The sequence below is a fragment of the Hipposideros armiger genome, unplaced genomic scaffold (assembly GCF_001890085.2).
Source record: "Hipposideros armiger isolate ML-2016 unplaced genomic scaffold, ASM189008v1 scaffold_118, whole genome shotgun sequence".
Taxonomy (NCBI): domain Eukaryota; kingdom Metazoa; phylum Chordata; class Mammalia; order Chiroptera; family Hipposideridae; genus Hipposideros; species Hipposideros armiger.
This window is the reverse complement of record NW_017731468.1, coordinates 410,663-434,803: the sequence shown is the minus strand read 5'-3', so window position 1 is coordinate 434,803 and position 24,141 is coordinate 410,663. Positions and strand designations below refer to the sequence as shown.

Here is a 24,141-nt window from a genome sequence, read left to right as displayed (position 1 = left end):
ACACAGTCTGTGTTTGTGGGAAGGTTTGCCAGAGAGGAATGCTGGGAGGCAGACGGTGGCTCATCAAACGAGGGCCAGAGGTTGCTCAGCTCTGGGGAACAGCGAGAACACTGGCACTGGCCAGCAGCAGCTCAGGACCGAAGGAAGCTGCAGCAAAGGAGCAGAGACGCTGCTGGGCCCCATGGCTGAGGAGGCCCCAGCGGAGAGGGGGCTGAGGGTTAGGGCTGCTACCCAGGATGCCTCGGTGAGTGATGGGGCGTCACCTCAGTCCTGGTGGGTGGGGATGAATTGGACCTTTCTTTCTTTCCTCAGGGACATTTTGTCCTAACTCACCACCGGGACCACAAGCAGAGTGAGAACATGGCAGTAGCACTTTATTTCCTGGGCATCAAAAGGCTGAAGGGAGCCGATTCAGGGGTTAGGGGTTGGGGTGGGGGGTGGGGAGCTCTGCGGTCACTTCCTGTCCTGAGGTGTGCTCCTACAAGGAAATGATGTTCTTGTTGGTGACTCGGACTGATCCAGCTTTTTACAAATGAGACTCCATCGCAGAAATGTACTCACACACACCAGGGACTCGGCAATATCTCCTCTGTGTGGCTGTCAAGCTCAGAGTCTCAGTGGCGCTAAGATGATGAGACAGGATCACAGGTGGCGTTTATGGGAACATCAGAATTGATGTTCAAAATGTGGCTGCAGCAAGCATTTGTAAGATCCCAAGGAGAGTTGGAAGGAACCGGCGCTAGCCAGGGGGCCGAGAGGTTGGACCCCTCATCTTACTTGAGAAATGGCCTTTGGCTAAAGTCGGGGTGCGGGCAGGATTTGAAGCAGGAGGCTAAATTGGAAGGTAGAAAAAAAATAGATCCCCACCGTCACCTTATCCCCACTCTACCTTTCTGTCTTTACCTGCTGTGGGGAAGAGGGAGAGAAAGACAAAAATCACTGAGGAATTCATATCCAACAGAGAAAGCCACAGGCCACCTGAGCTGGCCTTGAGTTCTTAGCACCTGACTTCAGCCAGGCTCAAGGAAACCACCATTCCTAGCCAGCTCTGCAGAAGCAGCAGATAGCAACAAGCTCTGGGTATACCCAGCGGGGCCAATGCCCTCCAGAAAGTGACTCTTAGGAGCCATGACTACAATGCTCACAGCCTGAGTAGGACATAAGTCAGAGGTGGTTTTAGGGACACTTTCTGCCTGGAAGGTCTGCCAGTTCAACCATCATAGCTTGAGAGACAAAGAACTGCCCGAACCCAACATCCAGGAATGTGTGCAGGAATCCTTGTCATTTTCAATTTTCTCCTCTCCCATCCTGCTACTCAAGGCACCAAGAGAACAAGAAGAAGAGAGCTCTGTATCATATGTCTAGATATTGTCAAGTTATCACTCAAGCTACGAACTGTTAAATAGTTTCTACCCTCTTACCTTAATATACCTTCCCCCAACCTAGAAGGTCAGGTGTAATTGAGAAATTCTAGGACTTCTTGAAGGGGTAGCTAGAATGTGTTAGCACAGGAGGAGCCAGCTTCCAGCCCAAGCCACAGCCTGTCCCCCTTCTCTGCCCAACCCCAGCTCCACACGTGACCTCACACACCCCTACGTGGTCACCCCATCCTGCTCACCCACATTCCATCTGCACTTTCCACCGACAAATGCCCCTCTGGCCTGGGGTGCCCAGTTGTGCGGTGCTGCCAGTGCTTAGGAGGATGGGCCTGGGACAAAGTCCACACAGGCCTTGAGAGTGGGCCTTTGGCCATTTTTACTGGGAATTTGGGGGTCCTGGCTACCTGGAGTAGCAAGTGCCTGTGGCCCACAGACTCCTCAGTCTATGGTCAGGATCACAGCCAGGGGAGGATGAGAGGCACCCAGGTCTCACGGCAGAGCTGTGTGAGATCTAGTCTGAACGTTTTAGAAAAGGCCTGGGCTCGCCACCTTAGCCAAGAACAAACCCTGTGTGTCTCCCCAGGCAGGAGTCCTCAGCATGTCACCACTTTTCCCGGGCCCAGGCTTCTCGTCTTAGAACCAGGACCTTGTGCTCTGTGCTCCTGAGTTTCCTTCCTCTCTACGCTTCTGACTCAGGAATTTGATCAGAAGTTAATACGAGGAGAAATTACAGTGTAACCCAGCAGGAGTCGAGCTGGTTACCTACAAATAAATCTGCTTTTGCTTTTTTGGGTGTCACCTGTCAGAAATTCAAATGATGTACTGACAGTCATACTGATTAAGATGTCAGCTGAATAGATATTTAAGTATTTGAGAAATACAGAGAGTTTGTCAAAACCTCAGGAAGAGTCTAACAAATCCTTCCTGGGAGCCAAGGAAAATATTTCAAAATGGAACAGAAGCTGTCCCCAACCCAGCCACGAATTCTCTTCCTCCGAAAGTTGAGCCGCCTGTGGCGCTCCCGAAGGCAGCTGGTTGGGGTCCCAGACTGGCCCACACCTGCCCAGGGTGAAGGAGGAGGGGAGACGAGGAGCAGGAGGCACGGACCTCTCTCCTTCCCTTTGCTTGTCTCCCTGTTCTGACCCCTCATTCCCCTGGGCCCCAGCACCCTTCACCTCCTCAGAGTACCTACCTGGAACGTGGAACCTCCCTGGGCTTGAGGCCGCCTCCACATACTGCTCCAGATTCCAAAATGTCCAACCTTCCTTTCTCAGCGGCCCTTCTCCCCTGAAATCTAACCTGGAGGGGGCCAGGTGTTTGTTCGCAGAAGCAATTTCTGAGCTAACACACGCCTTACACCGATGGACTAATATCCCTCCTGCAGGTGTTTGCTGTTTAAAAACAAAAAACAAACAGGGTGCATGTTAGCCCAAATGAGTCTCGTAATAGAATTTCTGATAGAGATAGAATTTCTGATACTTGAACTGATAGAATTTCTGATACTTGAACAAAGCAGTGGGTTGTCGGAAAAGTCATGGCGCATTTTTGCAATGAAAAACATAGAAAAAATACGTCCTGACTTTTCCGACAACCCAATGCATGGTAAAACTAGGTAGTGCAAGTGCTGGTGTGGTAGCGGTGGTGAGGGAGGGTAAGGACCACAGACCTACCAGAATCCAGCAGCTTTCCGAGCGGCTCCGGATCCTTCCAGGAGTTTCTTTCTCCATCTCTGAGGGCACAGACCCTCTCACCTCCTCAACCTCCATTTCTGGCTCCCACCTTGGAGGCACTGGCAGCTGGGCGGCAAGGTGGGAGTGGAAACCTGGAGTTCTACTCACAGGCTGGCCCTCTCAACTTGACAACGTATTTTGAAGTATTTCAGACCATTCAGTTTAAAGACTAGTAACTGCTCCCCGCCACCCCCTGCCATGTACTCACCACTGATTACCAAGAGCCCTGTAGCCCAGCACCCAACCCCTTCCACCCCCACTCCCATGTATCCCTCCCTGTTCCCCAGAAACAGCCCTTCTGCTGAATTGGCTGCTTATCTTTTCCATGTTTTCCTGTATAATTTATGATATTTATGATAATAGTTCACACACTAAACAAGGTAAGTAGCTATGGCCTGCTGTTTCCATACTCTCCCGGAAAGTCTGGGGACTCCTCGTAGTGGACCCACATCTGCCACCTGTTTTCATCTCCTTCTACTTCCATTGGTCTGGAATGTCCTTTCCAAGGACCTCTCTCTCACCTCCACCATTGTAGGGCAGCCTTGACAGGCTATCGGATGTGATTTTTACATAGGTCATAAGCCACAATATTTTCACATACAGCACATTGTGTACACAGTGGAAATACACCCCTGATTGGGTGCTGGAGATCACCCTGCTGCTACACCTGGCCTGTCTTGCTCTATCCCCCTAATCACGCGTCTCGTCCACTAAAATCTAATCTTCCCAAAGACTGCCTTATCCCAAACGCCACGCCTGAAGCGTGATGTGAGCTCCCCCAATAAGTGTTAGTTGGAGTTTGTTTGATTGATTGATTGATTGAAGGAACACATCAGTGTGAGAATGGCAGCTCTGAGGGAAGAAGTCCAGAGTCAACAGGAATTCATTAATGAATACACAGTTTTCCCTGTGCTACAGAAATGGAAGGAAATTTGAATGCATTAAAAACAGAGTCCTTACTAGGCAGGTTTCTTCCTTGTTCGGGCCTCAATGATTTAAGTGATTGAGTTGATAAAAAAAGAAGGAATTCAGATCTGCAGATGGTTAACACCATTCAAAGGTATGAACTGATACCATGAAACATTGATTTGCTTGTTGTACATTCCAATATAACACCACCCCAACAATAGCAACAAGATAGAAGGAGAAGGAGAAGAAGAAAGGGACTTTCTCTGAAATCTCCCAACAGCATTTTGAATAGCTGTGTTGTGCAAAACTCATCAAAATAGGATGCGACTTTTCTAAGGATGGTGTCTTCACAAATGCTGAGCGTCAGCTTGTTGATGGCTGTTTTCCTCTAACATACTGGATACGTAAAGTCTCTTTGGTATTAGAAGATATGAAGTCAGATGAGGAAAGAGAAAGTGAAAGGCCAGTTCCCAGCCCAGGTCTTCCCAGCGCTTTAGAGGCTCACACGCTGTCTCCAGTCCAGAGACTGGGTCTCGCCCACTGTAGGCAGCGAGGGTTCAGGTTCCAGCAGCCTGTGATTGAGGTTCTCTGGGGGGGACGTCCTAAAGCTCTCTCCCTCTGCAGGGAAGAGAAGATGCATCCTCAGATTTTCTCAGGGCCCTTGGGCTCCACCTGCCCAAACCCACGTCTCGCCAATTCGGGACCTCAGCCACACTATCCCGTCTCACCTCCCATGTCTCCTCCCTCTGTTTTCTCCTGTGTCCTCAGCGGCTTTTGAAGAAGCCCCTCAGCTTGTCATGTCTCCCTTCAGGGCCTCCAGGACAGCTTGTTCTCCTCTGAAAGTGACAACAGCCTGTACTTCACCTACAGTGGCCAGTCCAACACCTTGGAGGTTCGAGACCTCAGCTACCAGGTAGAGGCATACCCGAGAACAAGAAGGGAGGAGTGGGCAGGGAAGGCCAAACAATCCCCCAAGTGGAAGGGAAAGGCGAGCCTGCCCTGGGGACCCTCTGCTCCCAAAGACAGAGTCCGGTCCATGGTGTTGCCTCGCATGACTGGTGCAAGTAGCATGGAGACTTCCCTCAATTACACATGCGGTAGCTGGACATTGTGAGGTAGAAAAAGAGAATGAGACTTCTGATAAAACATAAAGCAAACTGTGTGAACCTGTGGGGGGGGAAATCTCTAAAACTCTTTTTTAACTTGATATGTTGAAATAATTTTAGACTTTTGAAAAAGCTGAAAAATAGTACAGAGTCCCGATTACCCTTTGTCCAACTTTCCCTAACGTTCACATCTTGCTTCTCCACAGCACAATTATCAAAACTAAGGTGTTAACAGTGGTAAGCTACTATTAACTAAACTACAGACTATGCAGCTTTCCTTCATTTTTATAATTCTTTTTTTGGTAAAATGTACTGTCACTGGAGCTAATAAAACATTCAGAGCGAAAGTGCCTTTCAGAGGCGCTCAGGAAGCCCCTGGTCAGGTTCAAAGACCCCTATATCCCACACCTCCTCAGGGAGAGACCCCAGGTGGCCCAGATGGAATATGGCGGGGCCTGGCATGGTGAACCCCCGAGGCTCAAGTCTGGCTGCCCACGGATGTGAGTTAGGACAGGCTAATGAGCCATGCCATCGCCTTTCTCTGCTCTGCCAATTGCTAGCTATGGGACCATAAGCAAGTTACTTAACTGCTCTGAGCTTCATCTGTAAAACAGGGATTATAATCATGTCTATGTTATAGGTTTGCAATGAAGATTGAATGAGATAATGAATATAAATTAACACAACACATTGTACATAGTAAATATTTGGTAAATTATTAGTAAATTACTATTATTATTGAATGAGGACACCATTTTGCTTCATGTTGTATTTTTATTTCTGTTCTGCTATTGCACATGCTTTCCATGTCCAGCTCCCATGTTTGGCCAACCCTGGGTGGGGAGCCCCTCAGGCTTGTTGTGTATCCGCAGGAGGATGTCTCCTGTAGAGAGCTAAGCAGAAGTCACCGAAGCGCCTGAGCCATTCAGCTTCTGAGGAAACTTCCAATGTCTCCCGACAGGTGGACATGGCCTCCCAGGTGCCTTGGTTTGAGCAGCTGGCTCAGTTCAAGATGCCTTGGACAACTCACAAGGACTCTTGCGAGCTGGGCATCCAGAACCTGAGCTTCAAAGTGAGGAGTGGGCAGATGCTGGCCATCATAGGGAGCTCAGGTACCACTAAGGACAAAGAGCGGGGCTATGGGGTGCAGAATGGTCTCTTGGACAAACGGATGCTTCTTACAGCACCTGTTGCTGACTAATAGAATATTATAGCCGAGTGGTTGTGAGCACAGGTTCTGGGTCAGACAGACCTGGGTTCAAATCTCCATTCCTCCATTTACCAGCTCTCAGGTATTGGCTGAGAATCCTGAGCGCAGAATTAGGAGTGTGCCTCTTCAGGGACCGCCAAAGCTCCTGTCCTTAGTTAACACCTGTACTGAGAGCCAAACACATTCCCAAGATCATCAGGCAGCTTTAGAATTGAATGTCTTTTCCAGGGGACTCCCCCACCACAAGGAGCACTCATTCATTGTTCCCCCACAACTAGATTCCCAGTGATGGTCAGACAGTGGGGAGGCACAGCCCTCCAAGCCTGTGCGCAACCTTCAACTACCTGCACAGATTCAGATTCTTGCAGTGCCTCAAGCAGTCACTTCTGCAGGCCAGATTTAATATTATAGAGTGCCAGAGCTGAATGGGGGCTCGGACAACAGCGTTCATTCTCGTGATTGTCTTCTACCTTTCTTTCTCCTCACCAGCATGGGAGCATCTTTAGAGGAGGGTGTTCAGATGATCTAGCCCTCTATATTTTCAGTGTCCTCCTGCCTCTGCGCATGCGCATGCATGCGCGCTTGCTTGCGCGTGCACACACACACACACACACACACACACACACACACACACACACACCCCTTCATTGACAGATGAGAGTGAAGTCTAGAGAAGTAGAGTGATTAACATTTAATGCAGATCTAGAACTAGAACTTTGGTCTCATGATTAAGATCTCATATCAAGGCATTTCTTCCTTACATAGTGTTAGAGAGAGCCCTTTATACTTCTTAATTAATCATTTCCAGAAGTGGAGATTACTCAACTCTTTGAACATCTGCTCCAAATTTTTATAGTCGACAGATAGGGAAGTTCTGTTTATTGTCTAACCAAAGATCAAATGAGATGATGTGTGTAAATGCACCTTATAGCTGACACAACCCCACCAAATCAATCTCACCTGCTTATGGCCATGCCCCTGCAATTCTGATTGAAACAACGAAAAAGTAGCTGCTGCATAGGCCAGTTTTATTTTTGTTTGTAACCCCTCTTGGCTTTTCTTGTTATATCTGCTTTCTCTTCATGAATTAAGAATCTAGGGGACACAGGCCCTTACCAGGCGCTTCCACAAAGCCTTAGAGTCATCATAGTTGCATGCTCGCTACACGCAGCCTTGTAGCAGTTAGTATTCCTGATTTGTGGCTAAGGAAAGTGAAGCTCGGAGAGCTTACACGGAACCCTCTCCATTGGAGGTTCAGCGTTCTTTAGCTTCAGGTTTACTTGGCTGAAATTATTTAAATGATTTCTTGGAAAGGTTTATCAATAATAACTTCCTGTGACTTTTAACTCCATGCACCAAAAATACCCTCACAAAAACAGAAAAAAAAATAGAATGATGGCTATAATTTTTAAAAAGTGAAATAAAATAGTCCGAGACATTTTAGCTGCTTCTATAGAATCAGCAGTGCCAAAGGCGTTTCCCACGTGAATTTCCGGCTTTGGAGATTCAAGCCACTTTATAAGGGTCTTGAATGCTGGCAGGTGTTTGCTCTTGGTTAGTGAGGGTCTCCCCAATCAAACCAAGCGCTGGAAAGGCCACTCACACTTCTCACAAAGTTTTGTTAAGGAAATGTGGCCTTCCCCCTCCCTGACTGGGACTCCCACAGTCCCTGTGGTGTTGGCAACGTCCCCTGTGCTCTCAGGGCCTGGATCTGGTGTCCAAGGCAGAGCAGGAGGCAGGTCCAGGGCCCACCTCTCTGGGTTCTCTCCTGGCTCCTTTGCTCCACTTACGTTCTCAGGGACCGTGAAGGAGGTGCACCCAAGAGGCAGCGCGCAGGTCCCTTTCCACCCTGAGAACCTGTGGTCCCTACGCAGAAGGGATCCGTGGGGAAGGCTTCTTGATTTTTGTTTTTTTGCACGTGGGGAGGTGGGGAGGAGAGGGAGGCATGGAGGTACTTGGCATGTGGAGAGGACTTGTCACATGATGTGTATTGGCACGTCCCTTATTTGAAAACAACTTGGAAAATTTGCTCTCCAAGAGGAATTTACAGTAAGGAAACCAATACCCCACCTGGGGGAATTGGACAGAGATCCTCCCCAGCTTGTTTGCAAGAAGGTGTTCTCAGAGCCTGAGCCCAATTCTCATTCACAGCTTACATGGCTGTCAAAGGAAGAGTCTCATCCAATGCATTTGAAACCTGGTGCAATCCGACACTTACTTCCCCACATCAAGAGCAATCACTATGTCACTCAGAAGTGGATGGTGTTAATTTATGTGCAAGGGGCCATTTTTTTTAGAGAGAGAGAAAAAGAATAAAAAAGTACCACTGATAAAAATAAGAGCGTGTAGAGGGTGGAGAGAAATTCAGAACACATGTGTACACGGCTGTAGTTTTAAAGGCATTTCCACATCTATTACTTCTTTACTTTTTTTTCTCCCTTGTTTCTGAAAATAGATTCACTTTTGCATTTTTAAAAGACAAACTATTAATTCTCCAAATTAGTCCTTCCCACGATGCCAGCTTCTGAGCCAAATGAGTTGAAAGATGAAATGTTGCGGGCATGTTTGCCAGCCCAGAATACTTCAGCTTCACAGTGTGATTAATGACAGCCTTGCTTTTGGAGGGAGGGGACATACGCTCCAGGCACAGGCAGGCCTGTGGCAGCCATCCTTATCCTGCCATGCAGCCACTGGCTGACCTGGCCTCAACCCCAGCATCACCGTACCTCCAGCACCCCAAGGGTGCTCAAGTTGGTTGTGGGCATAAGGCCTGGAGCTCCGGCTTCTGGGGCTGCCTCAGCCAGGGCATCCCTAGGGGCTAATCGCTTCTGTGAAAACAGAGCCGTACAGGGTCACTGGAGAGTGTGCAGGCAGCAGTGCCTTCCAGGCTGGCCCCTGTAGAACCTGATATCAGGGACATCTCTGGTGGCTTTGCAGGTTGTGGCAGATCCTCTTTGCTGGATGTAATCACCGGGCGAGGCCATGGCAAGATGAAGTCAGGCCAAATCTGGATCAACGGGCAGCCCAGCACACCTCAGCTGGTGAGGAAGTCTGTAGCCCACGTGCGCCAGCACGACCAGCTGCTCCCCAACCTGACCGTCCGGGAGACCTTGGCTTTCGTTGCCCAGCTGCGCCTGCCCAGAACCTTCTCCCAGGCCCAGCGTGACAAAAGGGTAACTAACTGACCCTGGTGACCCCGTGACATCCTCCCTCTCCCCTCTTCCCGATCCCTGCCTCAGGGCCCAGCCACAGGTTAAATCTGAGCAACCCAGCTCACCATCCATCCATCTGGAAAATTCCACCGTATGTTCAGCCCTTCTGTCTTCCTTTAAAGCCCCGCAGCCCTCGGTGAGCCATCGCAGCCCAGTTGGTTCCCTTCATGGCAGGTGACAAAATGTGTGATGAGTATTTGTTTACTTGTTTTGTGGCCCTCCGTGTGAGCAGGGAGCCCAACTGTCTTGTCCCCAGAACACTGGCTACCTTCCCAGCACATGCAGTATGTGGGAGCTACTCAGGAGGTGTGCACAGAATCGGGGAGCAAACAAAGAGTGCATCAGGGAAACACAAACAGTGCAATGAGGCTGGAGCTTTAAACCCATCCGGAAGAGCAGGCATTTTTATACTTTGGGGCAAAATATGTCTGGCGAGGCCCGTGGAGGTGACCGCTGAGGCCCTGGGCTCCTCTCACCCTCGCTCAGGTGGACGACGTGATCGCGGAGCTGCGGCTACGGCAGTGTGCCGACACCTGCGTGGGCAACACCTACGTGCGGGGCGTATCGGGGGGCGAGCGGCGGAGAGTCAGCATTGGGGTGCAGCTTCTGTGGAACCCAGGTGAGGGCCGGGTGGGGCATGGGGGGCCTGTGTCCCCCCGAGTTCTGCCTGCCGACTTACCAGGCTTCTGTCTCTGTCGGGAAGGAATCCTCATTCTGGATGAGCCCACCTCTGGGCTCGACAGCTTCACAGCCCACAACCTGGTGAAAACCTTGTCCAGGCTAGCCAAAGGCAACAGGCTGGTGCTCATCTCCCTCCACCAGCCTCGGTCGGACATCTTCAGGCTGTTTGACTTGGTCCTCCTGATGACGTCTGGCACCACCATCTACTTGGGGGCAGCCAAGCACATGGTCCAGTATTTCACGGCAGTCGGCTATCCCTGTCCTCGCTTCAGCAACCCTGCCGACTTCTACGGTGAGCCAGCCTGGCCTGTGGCCTGGGACACAGGCTATCCCACACCTCCAACCCTGCCAGAGCCTGGTGGAAAGATTCAGGAGAGCAGGACCAAGGATGTGGGGGTATGGGCAGGATGGGGTGTAGCACGTGTGTCACCTTGGCCAGTGCCAAGCATCAAATGCTAGACATGAGGACCTGAAAAAAAACCAGCTCCTGACATAGCCATCCTTGTGTGCACGGTACATAAGAAACTTGGAGCGCTCCACACTGGAGGGGATATAATCCAAGAGAGTTTGGATCAATTTCTAGAATTGTGGTCTTTATTGACACTGTAGGCAAACAGGATAGTCAAGATCGGGAGGCCTCCAGGAAATCTTAAAGCTACACTGAGGCAAGGAGCCCGAAGGCCTTGGGTGGTGGAGGGGGTCCCAGGGCACGCAGGCCCCCTCAGGGCCTTTCTGGTGTGACCAATGCATCTCTAGATATGCAAATTGCTCTGTCGGCACCAGAGATGCCTTTCTGCTTGGGGTTCTGAACCTTCAGCATAGGCCCTCAGGTGAGACGGGAGTCACTGCCTTCATTCCTGTGGGGACAGTTCCTTTCCAGGTGCCTGCCCTGAAAGCAGGTGCCCGGATCCTGAGTGCTGAGGAATGCAGTGGCTGCTGGGCAGGCCGCACCGTTTACCAGGGCTGGGGGAAGCAGCAGTCGTGGCTTACCCCGTAGATAGCCGGCACCCCAGCGTTCCTCCCAGGATGGCCTGGTATAGCAAGGGCCTCACCATAAACATGAGGACAGGGACCAGCTCCTTGAGGGCAGACACTGGGTCCGGAGGCACCATGCCACAAGAGGGTGGCCCTTTGACCCTCACAACTCTGCCAGGACAAGGTCATCTTCATCCTTACAGATGAGAAGACTGGAATCGGAAGTGTTAAACACCTTGCACAGCCATAAGGCGCAGAACTGGGACTTACACCAGGCGTGCCACCCCCACCCTGACTCCTAGTCCTGTTCCCATTCCCTCCTCCCAGCATCCACCCTCCAACCCTCCCCTAGGAGGACAAGCGCTCTCTCCACCCGCCAGCCTCACACTGCGTGAACTCATATAGAGGTCACCCTCCCTCTCTGTGCTCAGGTGCTAGCCTGGCTTCCTGCCAGCGTGTCATCTTTAGGCCAGCCATTCCCAGATAAGGGGGCAGAGGGCACCTGCCAACCTGGCCCCAGGGAAAAACTGCAGTAACCCCAGAGAGGGGTTACCAGAAGTCAAATGCCTATAATAGATCTGAAAAATAACTTTCTTTCCTTCTTTCTTTTCTTTCTTTCTTTCTCTTTCTTTCTTTCTTTTTCCCTTCCTTCCTCCCTTCCTTCTTCCTTCCTTCTTTCCTTTTTTTGGTGGGGACTCTTGCCTATACATCCTGCCCCTCACCAATCTGGGGTGTAGGGCCTGGCAGCGCCCAGAGAATCTGGCGTTCTGAGCTCCAGCCCACAAACTGAGGGGACATGTCACAGTTCACAAGACTCCTCCTAGACATTATCCTGCCTTGAGATAATGGGCGGAGGGAAGAGGCAGAGAGGTTAAGAGGAAACCCCCAGCCAAGGGAGGAATGGAGAAAGGGGATGCCCCCTCGGGCTAGGAGGGCCCTGGGGGTGCCTTTCTATCATTACATTGGCTCTGTGAGAGGAGGGCTGTGGTCTGGGGCTACCAGGTGTCCCCACAGGGTAACAGGGAGGCAGATGAGGGTCAGCCTTGCTCTCCAGCTTGTCACACTGGCTCCCTCCTCTGGGGGCAGTGAGAATTTTATTTATAGTTGGCCCAGCCCTGGCACCCTCCAGCCAAAACATTCTCCCCATCTGGGCAGGCTGCTTAAGAAGTTGAATTACTAACTGATAGTAAGAACTAGAACTGCCAGGAGTCCAGACTGCTCTGCCGGGCCCTGGCCAGCTCACCTTCTCCCCGTGGGCAGCATACCTGGGAGGCTGAGTCCTCAGGACAAGCTGCTTGGACAGCTGGAGTTGGAGCCAGAGCATAACTGTGCCACAGCCCTTGGTTCCAAAGGTCCAACGCCTCCTTCTGCCTCCTGGGGACGTCCCCATAATGAGGGTGGTGGGACCAAGGGCCAGTGCCCACAGGGCCTCTTCTGTTCCCCTTCCTGATCCTCCAGCCCTTCCCCTGAGGCAGGCTTCTGTAGATGTGGCAGGTGGGAGCCTGGGCAACTGTCTGCCCCACTCTGCTCTGACCATCACCTCATGGTCGACTTGCAGAGGGTGGGGAGCACCTCCCAGAGTCCCGGAGGGCTGACCAGCACTGTGGGCTGGTCTTGACCCGAGCTCCTTACCTGTGAGCACAGGCAGGACGGGGGTCGCCCATGGCCCTACATCCTCTGCTTACAGTGGACCTGACCAGCATCGACCGGAGGAGCATAGAACGGGAAGCGGCTGCCAGGGAGAGGGCGCAGGCACTTGCAGCCTTGTTTCGAGAGAAAGTGTGTGGCTTCGATGACTGTCTGTGGAGAGCTGAGGCCCAGGAGCTGGGCGTAGGCGCTGGTGCAGAGAGGTAAGGCAGGCTGGATGGCCCAGGGTAGAGAGCGCCCTGCAGGAGGTGCCCCAGCCCCCTTCACGCCCCCATGACTCTCTCCCTCCTGACAGACTGGCACTTCCGGTCCCCCAGAGCAACGCTGACCACCTCTCGACTCCCACCAAGCTGCCCGGTCCAGTGCAGCAGTTCACCACGCTGATCCGGTAATTGTCTGCCATTTCATTCCTCCCACCTCCCCATTCCACCCCCAAAATCTTTGTTGTATCAAATTCAGCCCTTTCTATCTAAAGTGAATTTGGAGGAGGAAGTAGAATTTGAAATGAATTTGAAGACGTAAATCATCTGGGAAAAACCCACACCACAGAGACCAGAACCAACCCTCCTCGTGAGACAGAACACTCCTGTTACTTTTATTCTTTAAACAAAATCAAAATATCCTTATGGGCCAGATGATTGTAGAAATCACCTAGGAAGGGAAATTTCCCTGTCACACCAGCCCTCAGAGGAAACCAGACCTAAGTGTTTGGTGTGGGTCTTTCTAAGATGTTTCCATGCACACAAACATTTAATATGTACGTGGGATCATACTCTGCATACTGTCCTGAAACTGGTTTGTTTTGTTTCGCTTTTCACTTAGAAGAGCGCCTCTACCTCTCACCTGGTCAGGTCTTCTTCGGCATTCCAATCTAGCCATAATTCATTTCCCCTCTGAGTCCATATTAACGGTCAGATTATTCTCAGGCTTTTGCTATTACAGGTTACCACAGCCAACATCCTTGTACATTCCTCTTTATGTACCTGATTGGTTATTTCCTCAGGATGACTTCTTTAAGTAAAATTGCAAGGTAGATATTAATACATTGATGATAAAAGTAATCATTTGCTGAATATCTACTGTGAGACAGACGCTTTCATGGGTGAGCTCATTTGATCCTCACAGTAACTCTGTGAGGTGGGCATGCCTATCCCCATTTTACAGATGAGAAAAACGAGGCTTACAGAGATTAAATGACATGGCTAAGGTCATGGGACGGGTGTATGTTATTCCCTTGGCACCTATTTTTTTGTTTGTTTTTAAGTCGTCAGATTTCCAACGACTTCCGAGACCTGCCAACCCTCCTTATCCACGGGGCGGAGGCCTGTCTAATGTCCCTGGTCATCGGCTTCCTCTATTACGGCCATGGGGCCATCAAGCTCTCCTTCATGGACACAGCAGCCCTCTTGTTCATGATCGGAGCTCTCATCCCTTTCAACGTGATCCTGGATGTCATTGCCAAATGTGAGTGTCACCTGCCTCCCATGACCTACACTTGGGGCAGCTGGAGCACATGTGTTGGCAGCTCTCTGAGCTGGTCCAGAGCTGACCTGTCTTGCTCCGAGCTCTCAGGGAAAACGAGTTTGCTGAACAATTTCACCATGATTGTGGGAAAAAAAAAAAAAGATCCTTGTTTTTAAAGTTCACGTATTATTAATATGCCACTGAAAGCAAATTACCAAAGAGACCTAGGCATTCCTCTCCTGGCAGCATTTATACATGACAGCGATGCCCCAGTCACAGAATGACGAATACCTAAATCAGGATGTTTCTACTCCGCCCATTTTTTAAAACTATAAAACATGTAGGCAATATAACTATTTTTAATTGTCCTAAGACTCAAAGACAGAAACACTGCGACTTATTTTCACTTTTTTGTTCTCCTTTTCTCCCCCTTTTTAGGTCACTCGGAGAGGGCAATGCTTTACTATGAACTGGAAGACGGGCTATACACTGCTGGTCCATATTTCTTTGCCAAGGTGAGTGGTCAGGGCTGAGAGCGAGTGACCACCCTAGGTGGGGGGTAGGGGTGGAGAAAGCTACACCACACGTCGTACAGAAGTAACAGAGAAGCATTTTGCTGAACCAGGGGTCCGGGCATCATCTGCAGTTGTAGATGCCACATTCCCTAGGGGACTTGCAGAGACTTGGTATTTTTAATACATTTACCAGAAGGCCATGACCATGGACCATGAATGACACTTTTCTGGTCAGCAGAAACTTTAAAAAGAACAGGTGGGGAACATCTAGCATAACTCACCTCTCCAGTCCCACCATGTCCCTAGGAAGCAGGTCAGGCAGGTGTTACTGTCCTCATTGCAAGGAAGCAGAGGTTCAGAGAAGTTCTGTGGCTGTCTCAAAGCCACACAGCTACTAGGTCTGTGAGAAACCAGTCTCATGAGAGCAAATACCCATTGCCTCTCTGGAGAAAACTGCTCTGAACTGTCCCAGAGGGAGCACATGGCATCCATGGAGGGAAACCAGCGGTGAGCTCATGCTCGAGGGTCCCACATGCCCACACCCACTGGCCCTCCTGCTGTAGCCTGATCATTACTGGGAAGGGAGTCTGGCATCGCTTTAAACGTTCAAAGTAGCGGCAGATGAAGGCGTTGGCTCCACATACTTGCAAGGGCCACTCTTTGCAGATCCTAGGGGAGCTTCCGGAGCACTGCGCCTACATCATCATCTACGGGATGCCCACCTACTGGCTGGCCAACCTGCGCCCGGGCCCGGAGCCCTTCCTGCTACACTTCCTGCTGGTGTGGCTGGTGGTCTTCTGCTGCAGGATCATGGCCCTGTGTGCTGCCGCCCTGCTCCCCACCTTCCACATGTCTTCCTTCTTTGGCAACGCTCTCTACAACTCCTTCTACCTGACCGGGGGCTTCATGATAAGCTTGGACAACCTGTGGACAGGTGAGGCCTGCTCCCCATACCTGGTCAAGCTTTTGGAGGCCTACTGTGACTGGATTAAGCCTGCTTTGGCCTGGAGATGAGAACTCACCATTTAAGTCCAACTCAAGGTTGTTCCTCCTGGGAGCAGGCGCCCTGGCCCGCTGTCCTGTGTGCCAATGGAATAATTCCACGAGACAGTGCAGATGGCACCTTTTTGTAAACCCCAGCCGACCCCTGGAGGTCATCCTCGACTCGCCCCCACCCTCTAGGTCTCCAGTGAGCCAGGTCCATTCTGCCTCCCAAGCCTTTCTGAAATGTCCTGTTGCCTTATCTCCTAGCCTTATTCTTATCACCAGATCTTGGGCCACTGCAATAGCCGAGTCTCTGTACCCTGGCCCATCCTTTCCCTCTCAACCCTCACCCATGCAGACTGAGCTTTCTAAATGCAAGTCTAGGGTGTGGGAGGGTGAGGGGTGCTGCTCACGGCCTGCTGCCCCCACCCAGCTCTTCTGAAGCCCCCCCACTCCATGCCTTCCTCTCTATAGGACGCCGTTCCACACCTTCCTCAGCTCCTGTCTCCTGCCAGGCCCTTCCTGACCCGCCTAGGTGGGGTTCATGGCTTCCTCCTCTCCGTGCCATGATACCTCCACAGGGTCAGGACACAGACTCTTAAAGCCTCTGGTTTGGGGCTGCTGAGTCTCCACAGTCCACCAGCTCTGGGGAGCTGAGCACGTGCTGGGAGGGACGCCTAATTAATTCCTCTCAGGGGTGGTTATGGCCCAATGTGTGGTGACCCTGCAGCCACTGGCCACACCCCTGTTCCCCCCACTCACTCCCCCCCACCCCCACCCCCGGTCCTTGTCCCGAGCTGCCCCTCTGCCCTCTCTCCCTTTGGCCCTTTCTTTCCCCTCCCTGCTCCTTCAGGCGACTTGCTTCCCTCCCCACGGGCAGGGCGGCCACAGCCCTCTCTCCAGGCACGCTAAGCCGGGAGCAGGGGGTTAGCCCGCGTGAATAATGCGACTGTCACTGTCCTCAGTGCCTGCGTGGATTTCCAAAGTATCCTTCCTCCGATGGTGCTTCGAAGGGCTGATGCAGATTCAGTTTAAAGGACAAACTTTCGACTTGGCGGTCGGCAACCTCACCATACCTGTCCGGGGAGACATAGTAAGTAGCTGAGGCCTTGGACTCGTAGTAGATGGCGTCCCTCTGAACGTCTTTGTAATGAGCTCACTGATGTCTGTGTCCCCAGATCCTCAGCACCATGCACCTGGACTCGTACCCACTCTACGCCATCTACTTCATCGTCATCAGCATCAGTGTTGGCTTCGTCGCCCTGTATTACGTGTCCTTAAAGTTCATCAAACAGAAATCAAGTCAAGACTGGTGATTCATGCCCAGACGCCTGCCTGGCTGCTGGTGGGGAGACTCAAGCAGACCGGTCCACTGCACTTCTTTGATCCCAAGGAGCTGCTTCCTGGGCCCGAGGAACACGGTGTGAACACAGACACTCAGCTACATCCGGCCCGCAGTGCTGCAGTGGCACCGGCTGGCCACTGGATGGCAGTAGAATAAAGACAGTCGAAAGGGATTTCTGCTCACTGGCCAGAACTTGCGATTACTGGGCCTGTGAAAACCATACTGGGGACACCTATCATGTTGCTAATTTATTTCCTTTTGATATGTATGTATATAGGCAACTCCATATATGATGGGAACAAGTTAGGTAGGAATTGAGTAGGTAGGCTATGCAAGAATTGACAGGGCCCAGAGGGTGCAATAACATAATAGCGAGTAGAATATTTGTCGTCTTTCCGAGTCCCTAAGCTCTATGTTAAGCCACTCTCAATACAGAAAATGACCTAAAACCTGCCAGTGAGATGCTAGCCCAACTTTTTGTGTGGGGTCATGGGCTCCAAAAGCCAAACTGAACAATTAAAAATGTATTGCACATCTACTTTGAGCCAGGTACAGCGCAAGACACTTTGTGTGGATGCTATTCACTTCTCAGAACAACCCTTTGAGGTGGGGTGGGCAGTATTCCATTTTATAGATGGGGAAACTGAGGCACAAATTCAGTATATTAAGGTCACACAGCTACTATGTGGTGGTCACATGGGGGGCAGAAAGGCCTTTGAGGCCTTCAGGACTCAGAGGGCAGGAGGCAAGGCCCGAGCCTCTGCCAGGCTTGGAATCCCAGGAGGCTCCAGAAGGTAAGAGCTTTATAGAGGATGTGTCAGCTCAACCGGGTCTCTCACAGTTGCATCTCACCGGCCCTGGCTGGTCAGGACCAGCCTTGATCCTTTCACAGTTGCCAGGGTATGGGATGGAACTGGGTCGGGTCACATGCCTCATGTTTGAGCATTAAGGACCATTTTACCCAAAACAGGTGCACAGAGAACAGGGAGGGGATCCTTCCCAAAGGAAAACCAGAGTCTGGAACCAAAAGAAGGGGGAAGGTGGGTGTTTAGGAGGCACACAGTTAAGTGTTTACCACAGGTTCCCCAGGCCCTTGCGACTTCGCGTTTGGTCTCCTGGCCAGCAGCCTGGGCCTTGTCGGGGAGCTGGATGGACAGGCAGAACCTGAGTCCCCACCCAGACCCACTGAATCAGAATCTGCGTTTTAAGAAGAGCCCCAGGTGATTTGTATGCACATTCGAGTTTGAGGAGCAGTGTTCTAGCACATTCCCCTTATGTAACACAACCATCACACTCAGTATATTCACAGGGTAACACTGTTACATTGCCACCATCCCATGGTCAGACCCCATTCAAGATTCACTAACTGCTCTGACAATGTCCTTCGTAGCGAAAGGATGTGGATCAGGATCAAGTGTTGGATCTAGTTGGCAGTTCTCTTTGGTCTCCTTCAGTTTAGAACAATCCTCAACTGTCATTGACTTTCATGACCTTGACACCTGAAGATTTTGTAGCATAGCTCTCCATTTGGACTTGTCTGGTGTATTTTCATGATTAAATCGAGGTCATGCACCTTTGGCAGGAATATCACAGAATGATGTGTTCGTCTCATTGCATCCTATCAGGTGATTTCAATGTGTCCCATAATGACGATGTTCACTTTGGTCACTTGATCCAAAGGAGTGTCTGCCAGGTTTCTCCACAGTCGTCACTATTTCCCCTTCTTTTCTAATTAATACGCATTTTATAGGTAGGCACTTGGAAACTCTGTAAATTGCCTGTTTCTCATTAAACTTTCCATTGATTCATTTTTAAATTTATTATCAATATAAATTATGAGTTCCTATTTTATTCAACGGGTTTAATCCTTTACTATCATTTATCATTTTGATGCTCAAATTGTCCCGATTTGGCCACGGGGATACCCTTCCAGCTGGCGTCTGCATCCTTTTTGACACGTCCTCATCATTCCTTGAACACGTTTTTCTGCAACAATGTGTTTCAGGCTCATCTTGCTCATTCCCACCCCCCAGTCCTAGCAGCAGACAGTCCTATAAAGAATATTGGTTCCTTTTAGTGAAAAATGGCATTTAAAAGCCTCGATCTGAGGGCTATGTATGCTCATACTATTGGGGCATCACTGCCCTCAGGCCCTCAGTGGCCAAAGCTAGGGAATATAGGTTTATTCACATTAATACACCCAATTGCTATCCACCACCAGAGTTGATTTTAGTCCTCTCCCTTCTCAGTTGTCACTCCCTCCTCCAATGCTGAGAAGGTTGGCTTCCATTAGCCTTAATATTTTTCACTCATTTGGTTCATCCCTTGTGTATAACCGGTCTCCATCTGCACTGCATGCCTTCCGCTATGCAGACCCCCTCCTCACCCTTTTTGGCTGTAACTCCCCTGTCAAGCTGTCCACACCCTCACCCCGCTGTGGTCACCTAATGGCTTTAGGCCTGAATGGAGAAGGGGAAGGAGGAAGGGGACACTGGGATTTTTTTCTTTAACTCCCCAGTGATTCTGATGTGCAGCGAGAATTGACAGCCACTGAGGCGCATCGTGTGTCTGTGAGAGTTATAGCCACTCAGTCTGCAGAGGGCTTGATTTAAGTCAGTGGGCTCTGGTGTGCAGGGCTGCAGGGGCAAGCGGCAAAGGACCAGCGCAGCAGAGATGGAGCAACGCCAGCAGCCGCCATTTCTTTGGGCTTTTTTTTCTAGAGCAGCTGTTCTCAACCTTCCTAATGCCGTGACCCCTTAATACAGTTCTTCATGTTGTGGTGACCCCCAACCATAACATTATTTTTGTTGCTACTCTGTAACTGTAATTTTGCTACTGTTATGAATCATAACGTAAATATCTTTTTGTTTTCCGATGGTCTTAGGCGACCCCTGTGAAAGGGTCGTTCGACCCCCAAAGGGATCGCGCCCCACAGGTTGAGAACCACTGGTCTAGAGCATCCTGCTTCTCCATCCTGGAGCTTTAACAAATGCCAACATGTACCTACCCCTGAGATTCTGATTCCACTGGTCTGTTTTTTAAAAATGCTCCTCAGGGCAGGTGAAGCCAGGGAGAACCACTGTTCTATAGATAAACATGCAGTTCAAAGGGATGGAGATCTGCTTATGTGTTGATTACCCAAATCAGGGGTGGCCAACTTTTCCCGTGAAGGGTCAGAGAGCAAATATTTTAGGCTTTGCAGGCCATAGTCTCTGTCGCAACTACTGAACTTCAGTGTTGCAGTGCGAAAGCCACCACAGACATTTCTAAAGTATGGGTGGTGTGGCTGTGTTCCAAGGCAACATTACTGACAAAAACAGTCAGCGTGCTGGATTTGGCCCCGGGCTCGTTTGCAGATCTTTGATCAAAAGGTAACGGTTTTGAAATTTGCATTTTAAGCCCTCCAACTTCAAGTTACGCTATTGATGGGGAAATTTTAATTAAGCAGAAAATAATTACCTATATGGACTCAAAAATTTCCTGAGGTGACTTTTAAAAAAGCTGCTTTTGTTCCTATAAAAGATTAGGAAAGACATAATCTTGCCCTGGGTCAAGCTAGTCTCCCTGATCAGGCTCACAGAGGTAAATCTTACATTTGCTTTTTTTTCTTCTTTTTTCCTGCTTTTCTTGTTTTGATCCCAGATTAAAGAGCTGGCAGCAATGATATTTAAATCCACCAAATCCAAATGTTCACTACAGACCTGGGGCCAGGGGTTCTACTGACTCAAATTAGTCACTTAGCAGAGGGGTTCAGCACTGCCACCCCCATACCACTTTCCTTTGGGCCCAGCCATGGGTCAGGAGCCCCAAGCAGGCTCCCAGGAAGGAGCAAGGGACTGGGATGTGGGGGTGAGCAGTTTGCTGGTTGACCTCTGCTTATTTGGGAAATACATATATCTAACGCGCATGCCTGAAAGAAAACATCTTCATTCGCAAATAGTGTCAACTTAGGTTAATTCAAATCTCAAGTGATCTGTCATTTGTTTTTGATAATATGGGATTGATTCTTCCTCTAATGGGGCTGAGGGACAGAGCAGTCAACATCCCGTGTCCCTATCACAGGATCTGCCTGAGGCAGCTCTGGCAAGGGAGGAGGCAGGCAGATGGAGCACAGCCCATTTTTGGCTGGCAGGCCCGGAGAACAGCAGAGCACGCCGTTAGCAGCTAATAATTAAAACAATGTTTTAAGCAGTGGGTTTAGATTTTCAAACACACACCAACTCACAGGCAGAACACTTCTCAGCTTTCTATGTAACAGTGCTCACATTTACCATTGGTATGATGGTCTTGTCTTTTTCATAAAATTGGAGTTATTCCTTGTTTCCGCAAATTGCTAAAAAGCTCTCCTGCCCATGTTAAAAATGAAACTTTTATTTTTGTTGATCCCACTCTTGTGCTGTGCTTATTATGCTCAGTGTAAGCTGTGCTCAGAGCCCACCGCCTCCTCCACACTGAAAACTTGAAAATGTTTTCAGATAAGAATTCAGGTCTTGAAGGACGTCTTGGGCCTCAAACCCCAATATCCTAGCTCTGACATACCAAGTGGCATCTTTGATCTCTTAGGAAGACAAGCGTGTGTGAGGAAACCCTCCAATGCACGCAAACCATATATTTAAGAAAGGGATTCTGGTGTTGTGCCCATTGATTCAATGATGCTTACTGGGCACCTACCAATGCCAGGCTATGTTCTAACTGGTGGGTCTGCAGAGCACCAGGAGAGCTCACGTTCTTGGGTAGGAAATGAAAAAAAAAGTGAGTAAATATTGAATAGAATTTCAGCAAGCGCAAGCCTGGGGCAGGGCTGGTGAGGACACTACTTTCAAGAGAACTGTCTAGGCATAGATCCTAAGAGACGACCAATGTCCCGACAAACGTGCAGGGGCGCCAAGTATGAAGTTGGTTAAATGTTTTTGCTCTACCTGGACCTGATGATGTTTCCTGCATGCAAAGAAGAAAAAGGTAAGTGCCTATTCTGAGTTTGCGAATGCAGCCATTTCCTTTATTTGTACGAAGGCTGCATAATGATACGGGCTTTGTCAAGTCCACAGGCCTGAAAGCGGGATACATTTCTAATGAAAACACTTGCGTGCATGATTGTACAACAGCCAAATGATAAATTACCATGATTTTGTATCCCCTGCAGCTATGCATTCCACCATACTTCAGGAACGCTTTTACTTATAGAAACTCTACAAATATCGGTCAGAAAGACAATTAAATGAAAATTGTGCTCTAAGACATGAGAGAAAGTGTGTACACTTCAGTCACTGCAGACATGAGAAATAAATTGTACCAGGAAGAACAATTTGCGATATAAAGCTTGCTTAATAATTTACTGGAATCCACAAACTTGGTGATTACGCCAGGCAATGGATATTTGATTAAATGGAAGAAAATAACCTTACAGTGTAAGCTGTTCACAGACTGGATGGAAACACTTGTATTAATGTGCAAAACGTTCTTTTTAAAAAAATAGAATATTTCTACAGTGTACAGATTCCAATTTGACTGTTAGCTGGTTTGCTTGCTTTTTTTTGTATTCTTATAGTAAGTAAATGACTAGTCAAAGTACTAGCCACGCAATATATGGCTGTGATTCTGGGCAAATGAATGTCTGTAAGCCCACGTTTTCTCATCATGAATATCAGGCAAGAGGGGAGCCTGGCACATGGTAGTGGGTGCTCAGGGTTAGCTACGAAGAATCTGCAGAACCAACTACAGACAGATGACGCAGAAAACTCGATTCACCGAGCTTGAAGCCGGACAACAGACAGGAGACAAAGAACCGGTCCTCACCGACTTACAACCTGGATGATACTTGTTCTGCTTTTAGGGGCTGCAGGGGCCCTGCAGAGACAGCGATTAATACAGTAAGTGGGGAGAGGGGCTGAGAAGGTGGCAGAAAGGTGACACTGATGCCAGCTTAGTAAGCATTCACAAAAAAGGAACAGGAGGGTGAAGGCAGAGAGGAAAAGTGTACTGACGGCAGCACATGTGGAGTGGGTCTGAGTCATTTATGCAGCTGTAAAACGCTCCTTCTGACACTTAAAGCAAGATAAAATCCCTAGATTTTATGTATTGATTTACCATATGTCCAATTCAACTAATTCTTGCCAACTTTGTATCTCAGAGATCTCAAACTAGATATCTGCTTGTCCTTAAAGCAGATAAGCAGGGTCGGCCGAGTGGTGCCTTGGTTAAGAGTTGGCTTGGGACGCTGGCTCTGAGCAGCAAGGCCCCGGTTCAGATCCCACGAGGGCCAGTGACGCTGCGCCCTCTACAGCTAAGATGGTGAACAACAGCTCGACCTGGAGCTGGGCTGCCATGAGTCGCCAGCGATGGCGTAGGCTGCAGCGGGGCTACAGTGGGCTGCCGTTAACTACCGTGAGTGGCTGGCAGCTGGCGTGAGCTCCCGTTAGCCGCCGTGAACGGGTGTCTAATGGTCAGCCACTGATCTGCTTCGCCCGGGAAGAGCACAATGATAATACCAACATGGGCCAGTGAAGCGACGTCCTCCACAACTAGACTGAAGAACAAAAGGACAGCAACTTGTCTGTTCCCATTCCCTGATTCCCCAATAAAATCTTAAAAAAGAAAAGAACCAGATAAGCAGTGACTTCATTGGTTCTCCACACACAAACTATACCATTTAACAAGGAGATTCTGGTAACAACAGAGCCCACCACACAATTTTACATTTATAAATCCAAGATGAAAGTCCTTGCAGTGGCTTAAAGCGGTTATGCAAAGATTTTGAAAGATAAAAATGAAGACGCCCACAGGTTTTTGGAGAACAATTTATTCAAAGCATTTCACATTAAAATTAGATCAGGCTGAAATACATGGATGCACAATTACATATAAAACACTATACTTTCCAAAAGTTTACAATGTTTACATTTCAGAATTAGCTATTTGCTTATAATCTGAGTATTAAGTAAGCGTATTAAGTGTTGCTATAATTGAGTTTACTCTATATTTCTA

General features: G+C 49.5%; 1 protein-coding gene across 1 annotated transcript; it reads left to right on the top strand.

Annotated features, from left to right (window-relative positions):
- On the top strand, positions 1–18,949 carry ABCG8 (ATP binding cassette subfamily G member 8). The gene is made up of 13 exons (XM_019647957.1): positions 1–244; positions 4,830–4,931; positions 6,086–6,236; positions 9,272–9,507; positions 10,033–10,165; positions 10,250–10,519; positions 12,890–13,052; positions 13,145–13,237; positions 14,114–14,313; positions 14,752–14,828; positions 15,495–15,762; positions 16,778–16,905; positions 16,991–18,949. Exons 1-13 carry the CDS (start codon positions 182–184, stop codon positions 17,126–17,128), a joined length of 2,022 nt encoding a protein of 673 aa, XP_019503502.1. The 5' UTR covers positions 1–181; the 3' UTR covers positions 17,129–18,949.
- The last annotated feature ends 5,192 nt before the right edge of the window (positions 18,950–24,141 follow it).